The sequence below is a fragment of the Zootoca vivipara genome, chromosome 1, assembly GCF_963506605.1.
Source record: "Zootoca vivipara chromosome 1, rZooViv1.1, whole genome shotgun sequence".
NCBI lineage: Eukaryota > Metazoa > Chordata > Lepidosauria > Squamata > Lacertidae > Zootoca > Zootoca vivipara.
Window position 1 is genome coordinate 72,103,542 of NC_083276.1, and position 14,483 is coordinate 72,118,024.

The following is a 14,483-nucleotide window of genomic DNA, read 5'->3' on the forward strand; positions in this document are numbered from 1 at the left end:
TGATACCACAGCTATCTTGAAGGCATTGTTCAAAACATACCAGGCATGAACCATAAATAATTTCAGTATGAATCCATTTGAATCCTTTAATGCACAGACTCAGTAGGTCTTATGATATACACAGTATCCGGTAGTTTAAAATGTAAAAACAATCCATCAGAAAAAAGGCAAAAAAGTTACTTTTCAAGCTTAGTAAACATACATTACAGACTTAAGCAATACATTTATCAAAGAGTTTCGCACTGTATTTGGATCTAGTAGCAATTTTATAATTCGTTTTTTAAAATAGCAAATCTGACAATGATGTTTTAAAATTTTGTAACAAATGAAGCTACTGATCTTATTTACAGTATAAATAGGCCTTTTTGGGGGGTGAAGATGGTGTCCTGTCACATGTTGAAGAAAAACGGTATATTAGCTCTTAAATGCAAAATAAAGCATTTTGAAAGTAAAACTATATATATATTATATATTTATATATATATTTATAAATAAATATCTTCTATTCTGAAATTCCGATGTGTTGTCTTCTCAGCTCTAGAATACATACAATTTGTGGTCAGAGTTCTGTTGGTTTGTGTCATAACAATTTTTCATGAATCTTTATTCCTCTGCTGCTGCTCGAGAAAACTGCTTTTCATATAAGCTCATGACATGGTGGACAAACTGATACTGTTCGCAAGTCTGGATCATTCCTCCCCTGGGAAGAGAAGTGGGGGAGGGGGGAGATTTGGAAGCAGATATCCACTGTGTATCTCAAAACTATTAACAAAAACAATACAGCACAAATTGGGGTGCGGGGAGCTAAACACAAAAAAACTTATCCTAAGTCTACTGGTTTAAATAGCCTTCCTATTGGTAATGGTATTGAGTTCCTAAGGTTGCATCTAAGATCACTGGGGCAACATACCAGGATCTGTGCTAAATGCTTCTCAAAAAAATTATAAAAATATAACATTAATCTCACTGTATCTGCTTGGCATAATCACACTGGTAATGGACCATGGAGATGCCGAAGATCACAGGAAATTGCTTTTAGGTCATAGACTTTGTTTGGAAAAAGTGAGTTTAATTCTGTAGTTGTTGATACAAAGCACAACAAAAAGGTTTTGAATCGGGTTCCCCAAATCTATTTACACCTGGCCAATACAGTCAGAATAATGACAGCCATGGTACTACAGCCACAATAAAATGGAAGGTTCCAGCAGCCTGCCTGATTGCATATTTGGGAAGCTAACTGAAACCTAATCAACGAAAACCAGTGTTCCTCTCTGACTCTCCACAAGAGCTGTCGCTGTCAGTGCTATATGCATTCTCTGTGATACAACGTTTGAATTCATAATATGGTATCCGGCCCACAATTTTACATTCTTTGGAAGTCAGGTGAGTCAGGTGAGGTTCACCCAGGCTTTTGGGTGTAGCAGCAAGACGTGCTTTTTAATACTCATGGCAAGTAAGATATGAATATGGTGTAGATTTCAAGCCTGCTTACTTATTTAGGCAAGTATTTATTTAATCCCCACCTACTGGTGTTGGATCAACTGTGTCGGACTTCCCAGTCCTTACAATACTTCTCAGCTGTTGCTGAAGTTGAAGGCATGTATCAGCTTTCCTTTCATACAATCTCTATAGCAGGCATAGGCAAACTCAGCCCTCCAGATGTTTTGGGACTACAGCTCCCATCCCTGACCACTGGTCCTGTTAGCTAGGGATGCTGGGAGTTGTAGTCCCAAAACATCTGGAGGGCTGAGTTTGCCTATGCCTGCTCTATAGCCTTCCTGGTACAGGTGAAATGGTTACATATGACCACACGATGGCAATCTAGCTACAGGAGTGATGTCTGAAGTGCTGTTGTGCACTTGTTCCCGCCCTTCCCCCCCCCTATTATCTTTCCATGTTACAATTGGAAGATAGGAATGCCTGCATGGGATCTGTATTCATATCTATACATCTGTATAAAATATATATTTGCCCCACCACCACCAAAGCTATAAATTTCTCCCTGCATAAACTTATTCTAAGTCTGAGTTGACATTCCACTTCGCTAACATCACCCTGCTTACATGTTGCATGGTAACAGTGAATCCAACTAATTTCATCTATTTAACAGTTCAAGTTTACTCTGAAGTTATGTTTCAGTGATTTCAGTGAAATTCATCACATATTTAACTCATCAAATCAGTATTTATGACATTCTGAATACACCTGTCACTCGTAAATAATACAAATGTAATCAATTCTCATCTAAACCGTTTATTACATTCTTAATAGTCTGTAATTTCGTTTTTATCTTGTGTGGCTGATTCCAATATTTTTTTCTCAGAAATATCCAAATTTGTCATTGTAATGTACCCTCTTTTTAAAACTAGCTACAATGGAATAAAAGCAGGAAAGAGAAAAAAAAATTAATGCTAAAATCAAATGGTAAAAAATGTTTCAACGTTTCAAAAGGCAAGACTTAAAAGTGAATGTAAAAAAGAAGAAGAGTCTTCCTGTTGTACAAGGCCTGGTTCACATGAAATGCTAAACCATGGTTTATAAACCACAATTTAATTTGATTGTCCAAACCCAGCCCAGTGGCTCAGTCATGCTTTATCAACCACGAACAAGCCACATTAGTAAGCCATGGCTTATTATCGATTCATAAACCTTGGTTTACATTCACCACGAACCCAGCCCTTATATCTATTCCCTAATACTTTCTTTAAGCAACAATGATGGGCAACCTGTAGCTCTACAGATACTGCAGTACTCCAGTTCCTATCAGCCCCAGTCCACATGGGACAGTGGTCAGGGATGATGGGATTTATAGTCCAACAGCACCTGGAAGACCACAGGTCTCCACCCCTGTTATAAATGATTTGTACAGCAGCAATACTTCCCAAAGAGACAAACTCTGTTCATAAGCTAAAAAAGAAGAAAGCATTGGGTCTCCAGAGTTTCTTTTTGAAGGAAAAGTGTAAAAGACAATAATACAAGATTCTCTCACCTGTCTAGCCGTAGCTGGCAGGTTGTTCTGAGTATGTCAACTGCGCCCTCGTTTTTCCACTGTTTGCAGCAAATGCTGGTGGCGATAAAGCAGCCAGTCCTACCAATCCCTGCACTGGCCAGAGAGAGGAACAGAAAATGAAGGTGGAAATCTTCAGAAAGAGCATCAATTATTCTCTTAGTATTTCAGATGTACCCTTGCCAAATGCACAAAGCCTTTGAGAGAAACAAGCTGCGTTCTCAGATCATTCCTCACGGCAAGTCAGACTCTAGGAATGTTCACCAGTAACATTCGGTCAGCGAGTGTAGTGTGTGTACCTTTGTACAAAACAGCTGAGCTACACAAATCAACAAGTGTACACTTTTGCACCTGCACTTGTACGTGTGTTGAGACAGCTTGAACCTGTCTGTGTTCAGGTGAACATGTGGACAAGCCTTCTCTCTTGTTTCATCCCCCACATGGCACAGTCGGGAGCAAGGGAAGAACAAAGCGTTCATAGTTTATTGTAAATTGTGGTTTAATGCTGCAAGCCAGCCAGCCCAGAATGTGCGCAGAAACTATACCTAGGTCTGCGATAGGTTTTCAAATTTTAAGTAGCTGGTTTTTTTACTTTGGTGAGTGTGGGTTGAAGAAATCAGTAACAGATAAGGAGACTCAGTTAATCAGAGTGTACTTGCGTCTTACATATACCGGTATTTAATTTGGCCCTAAACCATTAAGCAAGGGGTGTGTCTGTGTTTGTTTGTTTGTTTGTGCCCCCATCATTACAAAATATGTGGAAACTCAGTTGGCAAAACTTCTGTGTACCCCATAAGGAGTGCACAGATTTTGTGAGAAATCTGGTATGCAGAGAGGCAGATTAATAAGATGTTTTCCTTGTCCAGAATAAGCAGTTGTCATTTATTTGAGGAAAGGAAAAAAGACAAAAAATGTTCTAACCACCAGCCACACACACACACAGACAAACATATATATATATATTCAATGAAAGATTACCACATAGATTGGAGGAAAATGTTACAGGGTGCAATGCCAGACAGATGTTAGGTGAGCCATCTGGCTGCTGTCAGGCCTGATATGTCAACATGTCACTTTAAATAATGGAATGGAAGCAGCAAATAACAATTACTCCTCAGTCCAAGAGTTTTCCCCATTTTGCAGGTCTCAAGCAGTGCTGGTAGCATCTCAAATGGATTTTCATTCATTGTCACTTAGATAATTTTGGCCACCAGCTGTGCCCTCGGGGGAAATAAAGAAATGCTACTTGTGGGCAGTATTTTCATCCAGCTCTATAGAGATGTATACAGGACACAAGATTTGATTTCATTTTCACCAACCACCAACCACCACCACCACAATAAAATAAAAGATCCCCTGGTCTATAACACTGCAACAATATTGTTCTTCAGGTTAATCTTTGGTTATTGACCAGAGTTGTTCTTGTATTGCATTTATGGGTGGCAGCGAGTGATAAATTCTATTTCTTATCTTAAAATTATTCTAATGAAAAATGAGAAGCAAAAGTGACAAAGCATGTTGTATAATGGAGTATTATTTTAAGGACAGTTGCTACGTGCATTTTGCAGCAGTCCTTTCCTCATTTAAACAAGTTACCTAATGTATCTGAATGGCTGGGATAAGGGCATTGGACAAGAGGACCATCCAAACTGGACAGCTAGGAGTCTGGATAAAATAGCATTCTATTAAGATACATTGACATAGCACTTGTGAGCACAGGATAAACTGAGAATTCTGGCAACAAGCTGTTTTAGAAAACTGATTTTGTTATATTATGCAGATATACTTTTAAGATTACTGTAAGAGGTTTGGCATATTGATATTTGTGCATTGATACAGTATAGTAAAAGGGACGTGGGGGGCGCTGTGGTCTAAACCACAGAGCCTAGGGCTTGCCAATCAGAAGGTTGGCGGGGTGAGCTCCCATTGCTTGGTCCCTGCTCCTGCCAATCTAGCAGTTCGAAAGCACGTCAAAGTGCAAGTAGAGAAATAGGTACCACTCCGGCGGGAAGGTAAACAGCGTTTCCATGTGCTGCTCTGGTTTTGCCAGAAGTGGCTTAGTCATGCTGGCCACATGACCCCTCAGCCAATAACGCGAGATGAGCGCCGCAACCCCAGAGGCGTCTTCGACTGGACTTAACAGTCAGGGGTCCCTTTACCTTTACTTTCACAGTACAGTACATTTAAGGCCACCAGGATCTCATTGGTCCCCCCCCCCCCGGCCAGTTTGTACAAGGAATGCTCACATTTGGTTTTAAAATTTATCCGTCTTGTGTCATGACATTCAACGATTGTTCATTATGTATGGTCAATTATGGACTCTTTCTGTAACCGTATCAAAAACATTATCTGCTTTAAAATAGGAATGCCTGCCGAAGTTCAGCAGTATGAAAAAAAAGGAACTTATGTTATCAGAACCTGAATTTATTTTGTATGAGAACATTAACTAGTCTTTCATTTCGATGCATAATTTATGATAGCTGATCTCTGCTCATTTTCTATGCATGCTTGGCTGTTCTTATAATGTTCATTAAAAAAAATCAAAATCTATTTTAGCATTTATTTTTATTTAAAAATCAAGTCTGCCATTTTCTACTGTGAACAAGCCCAGGAAAGCCCAAGAACAAAGCTATGAATTTTTACTAGGATAAAGATGATCTCTCTCTCTCCTTCCCTCTCCCTCACGCACATAGATCATTCAATATTAACAGCTACTTTCCCAGGGACTATGACTCACTTCATATGAATCGAGTTCATATGCTAACTGGGCAATTCTCACAGTGGAGGAGAATTGCCCACTATGAATTGAATGTACCATGTGACCCCAGGACTCCACCTAGAGAATGATATATGAGGTGGTCAAATTTGCATAATTTCCTCTATATATATATATATATGTCTCTGTGTGAGCACACACATGTGTATAATGTTGATTCACCTGGGTGTCATTACAAAAAATGAATGGCAGAATTGTGGCGGGGGAAATGGCTGCAGCTTCACCTCAGAAACCGGGGTCACTGCCAGCCTAGGAAAAAGAATTAAATGAACCTATCTCTATCCCCCGCCCCTTTTAAACTGACTGTTTCCCCACATTGCATGGTTAATTAAGCAACCCACGCTGTTTTCCATTCCATCTGCACAGCAGATGGGGACAATAAAAGAGTCAGGTCACTTCCAGCACAAACTCAAGTAAAAATGTCGGTATAAGGTTTTCACATCATAAAGGCTTCTGGGGCCATACATCTGGGTTTTTTGGGGGGAGACAACTTCTCTTTGAAGTTCCAGTGCCAAATTAGAAGCAAGGCACGCTTCCTCACTACCTTACCTGACAGAACAGTAGGCTAACAGAACAGTAGGCTAACAGAACAGTAGTTAAAAGCTGCAGAACTTCACAGGAGGTGGATCATGCAGAAATTGTACTCTCTAGATCAGCACTGCAAGAGGTTACTTTAACACAATGACAACTTCTTTAAACTTCCCATGTTCTTTCCTTTTTGTTCATGGTGGTTTAACAATGCATAATTAAGCTACCTGCAGTGAACTATGATTGGAGCATTCTGTTCTTCTGCACACTGTGTGGCCTCTTCCACTTCCTGAACCAGCTGCAACAGGGCTGGTGCTTGGTCAGGAGTCTTCTGATCTGGCCAAGAAGTATACCAGTAGTGCTTCAGATTTCTTATTTCTTCACCCTTCTATAAGAGAGTTATAAAGAGATTTACACAGGCAACCAGAAAATGTATTTTCCAAAAGGTGAGATTCCTTAATGTTTCAAAAAACATTTTCTTGGGGTATGCAGCATGGTTTACTACGGTAACCCTTGTCAAAGGGGATTTGTGTAATAAGGCCTGATAACAAGATAGAAAATTAAATATAAAGATGAAATGTCCAACCTATCTTAAAGCAACATTATTCTCCCCAAGGATGCATAAGGATCTGTTGCACTATGAAGTCTTCTTATTCCAAAATTATTATTATTTGAAAATTATATATTTTCCTGTCTTTCTGCCCAAATTTTATGATGTGTTGCTTTATTTAAAACTGCAACAACATATTTGCAGATATCTTTCATGAATGGTATATAAATAACTTTAAATATATAATTAACACCAATTGCTGGCAAAGCCACACTGACTCTGCTGCTATCCTGAGATGGCCTCTTGGACTAACTCAGGACATCAGAGTAAAATTAAGGCTTGCAATACTAGGTTGGCAAGGTAGCCAATTTACACTTTTCAGAGGTCATTCTTTCTTGCTGCTATTCAGCAAACTGAAGAGTGTGTTCAAAATATAATTATGTTCTTAATGATATTGGGAGCCTAAGTGGAAAGAAATCATATTTATAACCTATTAGACAGAAATATATTTGTAACTGCATATACCACCACATGTCACTCTCTCTGAAAGTGTAAGACATAAAGCTTTCTTTTTTAAAAAAATACCCCTGTTGAATCAACAGATATGCTGCTCAGTTTTCAGGCATGCTAATTAATTCAGCCTGCTTCACTTTATGGCTGCTTAATCTTGTGCCCAACTGGAGCTATAGGTCACTGGAATGTTTGCTTCAACCTTTTAGTCATTGATGGGGGAATATTGCACTGTGCTATACAGTTACTTTCAAATATATGCATCTATGGAAGGACCCAAGAAAAGCAACATTTGGTACTAAAACTTAAATCAACAAGACCGGCTTAAATGATTTAATTTAATTCCAGTTTCTGGAAACCACAGGAGGAGAGAGTGCTCTTGTGCTCAAATCCTGCTTGCTGGTTTCCCACAGGCAAGCTTTCAGTCACTGTGAGAACAAGATGCTTGACTAGATGGGCCATTGGCCTGATCTAGCAGGCTTTTCTTATGATCTTAAATTTTAAATGAGTTGAAATCATTAATAACTATTGGAGGACAGTTGGTTTTTAGGTGTTCTGATGTGTGGGAATGGCATGAAGGAAATACAAAGCACAAAGCATTTTGACCAGTGAAGTTTGGATTTAGTAAATAAACAAAATCCAGAGAGAAACTGAAACCACCAACACTTAATACCCCAACTCAGGGGTCTCCAAACTAAGGCCCGGGGCCCGGATGCGGCCCAATCACCTTCTAAATCCGGCCCGCGGACGATCCAGGAATCAGCATGATTTACATGAGCAGAATGTGTCCTTTTATTTAAAATGCATCTCTGGGTTATTTGTGGGGCCTGCCTGGTGTTTTTACATGAGCAGAATGTGTCATTTTATTTAAAATGCATCTCTGGGTTATTTGTGGGGCATAGGAATTCGTTCACATTTTTTTTCAAAATATAGTCCGGCCCCCCACAAGGTCTGAGGGACAGTGGACCGGCCCCCTGCTGAAAAAGTTTGCTGACCCCTGCCCCAACTGTATACAGTCATACCTCAGATTGCATACACTGCGGGTTGCGTACTTTTGGGTTGCATACTTGGCGGACCTGGAAGTGTTTACTTCTGGGTTCCGCTGCACGTGCATGCGCAAAAGCGCTCTATAGGCGCTTCGTGCATGTGCTAAAGCGCCGCTCAGGTTGAGTTCTTTTCGGGGTGCGAATGGCACCCCGGAATGGATTGGGTACTCAACCTGAGGTACCACTGTAAATCATATAACTATGATAGAAGATGTTGCTTATGGCAGTGTTTCCCAACCTTGTGCCTCCAGATGTTTTGAGACTACAATTCCCATCATCCCTAGCTAGCAAGACCAGTGGTCAGGAATGATGGGAATTGTAGTCCGAAAACAGCTGGAGGCACAAGGTTGGGAAACACTGGCTTATGGGAGGTGTGGAATATTTACTGTTTTATGAATATCCATATGTCATTAAATTACGCTTATGATGGCTGCTGGCAGAAGAGGGAGAAAGGATCTTGATTGCACCTGGTTGCTCTGTATGGCATTGGGTAAGAGTCCTGTGTAGCACTATTTGTGCCAAAGATGGTGCTGGAAGGAGCCTTTGCGGCACAACAGCACTGAAGACACCCAACTGCAGATGTTATGCAGCTGGATACCTGCTCATGCCACTGGCCCAACAACATTACAAACATTTACAAATAGAAGCACCTGGCCTTGAACTCTTTGCTTCCAGTGCAACAGGTCACAGGAGATCAGGCTGTGATGTCTGTTACTCAATCAGAGAACACATAAAGATAATTTAAGCATTCTAGTTGGCAGCTGAAAATGTAGCTTGGTTTTTAACACCACTTAAAACCTTCTAACCAAACAACACTGTATCCAACTGTATCTTTTATAAATCCTTTAAAAGACCCCCAAATTTTTACTGACAAAATGCTCAGCAGACTTTAGGTTACAGTGGAAGGAAACCAAGCTTAATGAGCTATAATAATAATAATAATAATAATAATAATAATAATAATAATAATAATGGCTTTTTGAAATAGAACTGAGAACAAAATCCTTACTGAGATCTTTGAGAAGTAAATAAGATAAAATAAAACAGGTTGTTGTTGTTCTAGAGCTCTCTCTTGAAACTCTCAGTCTTCACTTCCATCCTCAAAACATTCTGATAAACCACTCCTGATTTTTGTTGCTAAGAAAAAATCCTTTGCCCTTTTTTGCAGCTAGTGAAGCACACTGAATAGAAGGGACAAAGGGGAATCTAAATATGTTGGAATGGGATAGTGCAAGCACCACTGTTATTCTAAAGCCATACATTTAGGTCAGGGGTTGCAAACCTTATTGGACCAGCAAGCACATTTCCAATTCCGAGGAAGTATTGTTGGTGGCTGTCATATGTACCCCCTCCTGACCACCTCATGCTTGCTGTGGGAAGTCACCTATGTCCTGATGGTCCTGACTGTGGAGATCACACAATATTGACACATCTCCATGAGATACAATACTGCTGCTGCTGCTGCTGCTGCTGCTGCTGCTGCTGCTTAACAACAGAGAGCATTCCCCAGGACCAGGAAAAATTCACAAGGTAGGCACACCATACCCACTCTTGCACACAGGGCACAGGAATACACTCACCACACCCATATGGACTATAGGGCGCTCTTGCTCTATCTCTCTCTCACACACCCTATAACTTCACATTGACATAGCCATACACACCTTGCTGCCTCTCACACACAGACCACACATGCAAGCAGACCACACATACATCTCTCCCTCTCTGTCCAAGTTCATCTCTCTCTGAGAAACACACATATACACAGAGTTTACTTGAGCACCCACCCACATAATTCAGAAAATCCCCCCTATGGCTGAAGGGCGGGCCTGCTGATTCTGAACACCCCCCCCCAAATTGTAAGGCCCACCAACGCGATGCCTGTGGGTGCCAGGCTGGTGATTTCTGCATTTAGGATAACCTTTAAAGGCTAGTCAATGTACATTAGAAACATTTACTGAGCAAGCATGCCGTAATAAATGACCAGTGCTAGAATTGTGTGGAATGACTCACAGAATTCTTCCGCTGGATGAGCACAAGTGACTGGAAAGTCTTTGAGCGGCACACATTCAATCTAAAATACCTGACTGCTTTCATTACTATACTAGTGGATTTTAGCCCGTTTAAAAACGGGCGCTAGAGGAAGCGGCCTGCCGGGACTGGCTTGGCGGTGGCGGGTCTTCCCGCCACCGCCAAGCCAGTCCGCAGTGGGGGTTTTTCGCCGTTTGCCTTCCCCTGGGGGAGGCAAATGGCGAAAAACCCCGCCGCGCCGCAAATCGGCTCCGGGACTGGCTTGGCGGTGGCGGGTCTTCCCGCCACCGCCAAGCCAGTCCGCAGCGGGGGTTTTTCGCCGTTTGCCTTCCCCTGGGGGAGGCAAACGGCGAAAAACCCCGCCGCGCCGCAAATCGGCTCCGGGACTGGCTTGGCGGTGGCGGGTCTTCCCGCCACCGCCAAGCCAGTCCGCAGTGGGGGTTTTTCGCCGTTTGCCTTCCCCTGGGGGAGGCAAACGGCGAAAAACCCCGCCGCGCCGCAATTCGGCTCCGGGACTGGCTTGGCGGTGGCGGGATGTTCCCGCCACCGCCAAGCCAGTCCGCAGCGGGGGCTTTTCGCCGTTTGCCTTCCCCTGGGGGAGGCAAACAGCGAAAAACCCCGCCGCGCCGCAATTCGGCTCCGGGACTGGCTTGGCGGTGGCGGGATGTTCCCGCCACCGCCAAGCCAGTCCGCAGCGGGGGGTTTTCGCCGTTTGCCTTCCCCTGGGGGAGGCAAACAGCGAAAAACCCCGCCGCGCCGCAATTCGGCTCCGGGACTGGCTTGGCGGTGGCGGGATGTTCCCGCCACCGCCAAGCCAGTCCGCAGCGGGGGCTTTTCGCCGTTTGCCTTCCCCTGGGGGAGGCAAACAGCGAAAAACCCCGCCGCGCCGCAATTCGGCTCCGGGACTGGCTTGGCGGTGGCGGGATGTTCCCGCCACCGCCAAGCCAGTCCGCAGCGGGGGGTTTTCGCCGTTTGCCTTCCCCTGGGGGAGGCAAACAGCGAAAAACCCCGCCGCGCCGCAATTCGGCTCCGGGACTGGCTTGGCGGTGGCGGGAAAAAGGGGAGGAATTCCTCCCCTTCTTCCCGCCGCTGCCAAGCCAAAGCGGGCCTCCCTCCGCGCCCGCTGCCGCTTCGGCTTCCTCGGGTTCCCCGAGGAAGCGCCGTCCCATGCCGGAGGTGTGCGGCAAGGCTGCCGGGGGGGGGAGCGCTTCTCTCCCCCGCCGCCTCACCGCGCACCTCCAGCATGAGACTGGGCTTCGGAGCGGCGGTTGGCGGAGCGGCAGTTGGCTGTTCCCTGTGTCCCGAGAGCACGGGTCCAATCCCTGTGTCCCTGGTTGTCCCTCCGTCCAATCCCTGTGTCTCTGGGGGACATGCGCAGTACCCCAGGGACACACGGGACATCTGGACGCAGGGACAACATGGACATTATTATATAGGATTGCTTACATGGTTGGAAACCAGACAGACACATAATCAGTGCAGTAATGAAAAGTGGTGTTTCTGCTGTGTTTTATAGGCTGGATATAAAATGGCAACTTTATGAGCAACCCTGGAAAGCCCTTTTTCATGCAGCTCCACATATACCTGAGTGATCTTACCTTTAGGGTAATAAGCCTTAACCGGTAATCGTCTGCTTGTATAACTCTTTTAACTGTAATTTCAATTCCTTCATAGGTAACCTGTTCTTCTGGCCAGTATTCTGTACATTTCTGAAAAAAATATAAACCATACACATAAAATAAGTTATCAGCTGGCACAGGAGTGACTATGCTGTACTAAAAAAAAGTACACTTAAAAAGCAAAATAAGCGACATAACTCCAAAATCCACAATAACAACTTTTTTAGGACCAATCAATGTGTCACAAAATAGGGGGCAAGGTTTTGGGTTTTCCAGGACTCTTCTTCCAGGACACCAACAAATATTGCATAAGGGGTGGGGGGTGCGTTGTAGAAGCATACAAACAAAAAATGGCCAGAATTTTTAGCTAAAACTTGATCTCATTCAGATTGAATTAGTGTCTGCTATAGCTGCAGGTATCATGTTACACTGAGGACTCTGAGACAAAACAGCTGTGGTTGCCCCCCCCCCCCATTTTTAAAAACATAACCTTCAGCTGGCACCCAGTCCTGTCTCCAGACATATTTAAGCAAGTTGTGCAAATTGTTTCCAAAGACCAGTTGTGATATTATGTACTGCCATATATGAAGCAGCAACCACCAGTTCCTTCACATGTCTTGTAAAGCCATAGATTTTTGGCCAGGCTTTTCCTGACCCATAAGATCTGACTCAGCCCAGTTTTTTATCTGTATGAATACCTGTTTTCACATGCTTTTATACTACTGTCTTACTGGATTTATATTATATTAATTTATTATTATTATTATTTATTATTATTATTATTATTATTATTTATATATATATACCGCCTTATACCCGGGGGTCTCAGGGCGATATTTTTGTAGCACACTGCAGAGAGATTTTAGAAATATTAAGTGTTTGCAAACTTTTTGAATGAATTCTACAGCTGACAAATGCAAAGAGCTACTTTAGGTGTGTTGTACCCACAGCTTGCATATGCCAAGTAGAATTGTTGGCTTTCCCTTTGCACAGCAGGCTCTGGATGTTTAAAATCCTCTGGTTGGCAGATCCAGAATAGCCTCCTGCATTTAAAAGAACTGCATAAAAGAAAGTTCCACCTTGATTATTATTAAATGTAATAAATAATATATAATAAAAATAGTAATAACAATGCACTTTTCTCATTAGTAATGGAAGAACCTTTGCAGAAGGGGATTCCCCACCTTTCCCTCAGTATCTCACTCAGTTATCAAAAAGACATCAAGGTTCCTTTACCTTCACCACCTGCAGTGATCATGGAGCCCAAGAAGGTAAAATCTGTCATGGCCTCCATAGAAGGGGAAGAAATGGAGGCAGTGAGAGATTTTACTTTCTTGGGCTCCTTGATCACTGCAGATGGTGACAGCAGTCACGAAATTAAAAGACGCCTGCTTCTTGGGAGAAAAGCAATGACAAACCTAGACAGCATCTTAAAAAGCAGAGACATCACCTTGCTGACAAAGGTCCATATAATTAAAGCTATGGTTTTCCCAGTAGTGATGTATGGAAGTGAGAGCTGGACCATAAAGAAGGCTGATCGCCGAAGAATTGATGCTTTTGAATTATGGTGCTGGAGGAGACTCTTGAGAGTCCCATGGACTGCAAGAAGATCAAACCTATCCATTCTGAAGGAAATCAGCCCTGAGTGCTCACTGGAAGGACAGATCCTGAAGCTGAGGCTCCAATACTTTGGCCACCTCATGAGAAGAGAAGAATCCTTGGAAAAGACCCTGATGTTGGGAAAGATTGAGGGTACAAGGAGAAGGGGACAAGAGAGGATGAGATGGTTGGACAGTGCTCTCGAAGCCACCAACATGAATTTGACCAAGTGGAAGACAGGAGTGCCTGGCATGCTCTGGTCCATGGGGTCACGAAGAGTCGGAAACGACTAAACGACTAAATAACAACAACTACCTTCCATCTCAAGGTTGTATGGCTTGTTCATCTCAGAATTTAAGGTATATTTGTACTCCTATGGCAAATCATATACCTTTCAGCCATACTGCTCGGTAAAAGTGCCATATGAGCCATGCCCATAACCTTATGAGCATTTCTACCCATGATTCATGAGTCAGTGCCATTTGCAAGGGGGAACTCATAATGTGATGGACCCCCACATGGTTTTTTGCATAGGAACTGTCTAGGCCTCCAGGATAAATGTAATGAACGGAGGCCAAATAAAAGTTAAATAAGGGAGATAATACAGAATATCCACATTTTTCTTTAGCATACACCGCTGCTGCACCTTTGCATGTAAGCCGTGCCACAGGTTTACACCAGTGGGAAAATTTGTCACTACCATTTCATGAGTCAAATTTTCACAATTCTGTTCCCCCGCCTCGACGCAGTCTCTCCATGCTACAATAGCGCTCATCCATTGTAAAAAACTGACAAATGTGCTAGTAACTATCTATAG

General features: G+C 42.9%; 1 protein-coding gene across 1 annotated transcript in view; it reads right to left on the reverse strand.

Moving 5' to 3' along the window:
• Nucleotides 1-530: 530 nt before the first annotated feature.
• PTPN5 (protein tyrosine phosphatase non-receptor type 5) overlaps nucleotides 531-14,483 on the reverse strand; it is a 98,826-nt gene continuing 84,873 nt past the window's right edge. The window contains exons 12-15 of the mRNA XM_060274353.1: nucleotides 12,047-12,157; nucleotides 6,539-6,699; nucleotides 2,990-3,103; nucleotides 531-700 (exon numbers count right to left, since the gene is read on the reverse strand). Of these exons, the coding sequence (XP_060130336.1) occupies nucleotides 604-700; nucleotides 2,990-3,103; nucleotides 6,539-6,699; nucleotides 12,047-12,157 (483 nt within the window). The 3' untranslated portion in view covers nucleotides 531-603. The remainder of the gene's footprint in view (nucleotides 701-2,989; nucleotides 3,104-6,538; nucleotides 6,700-12,046; nucleotides 12,158-14,483) is intronic.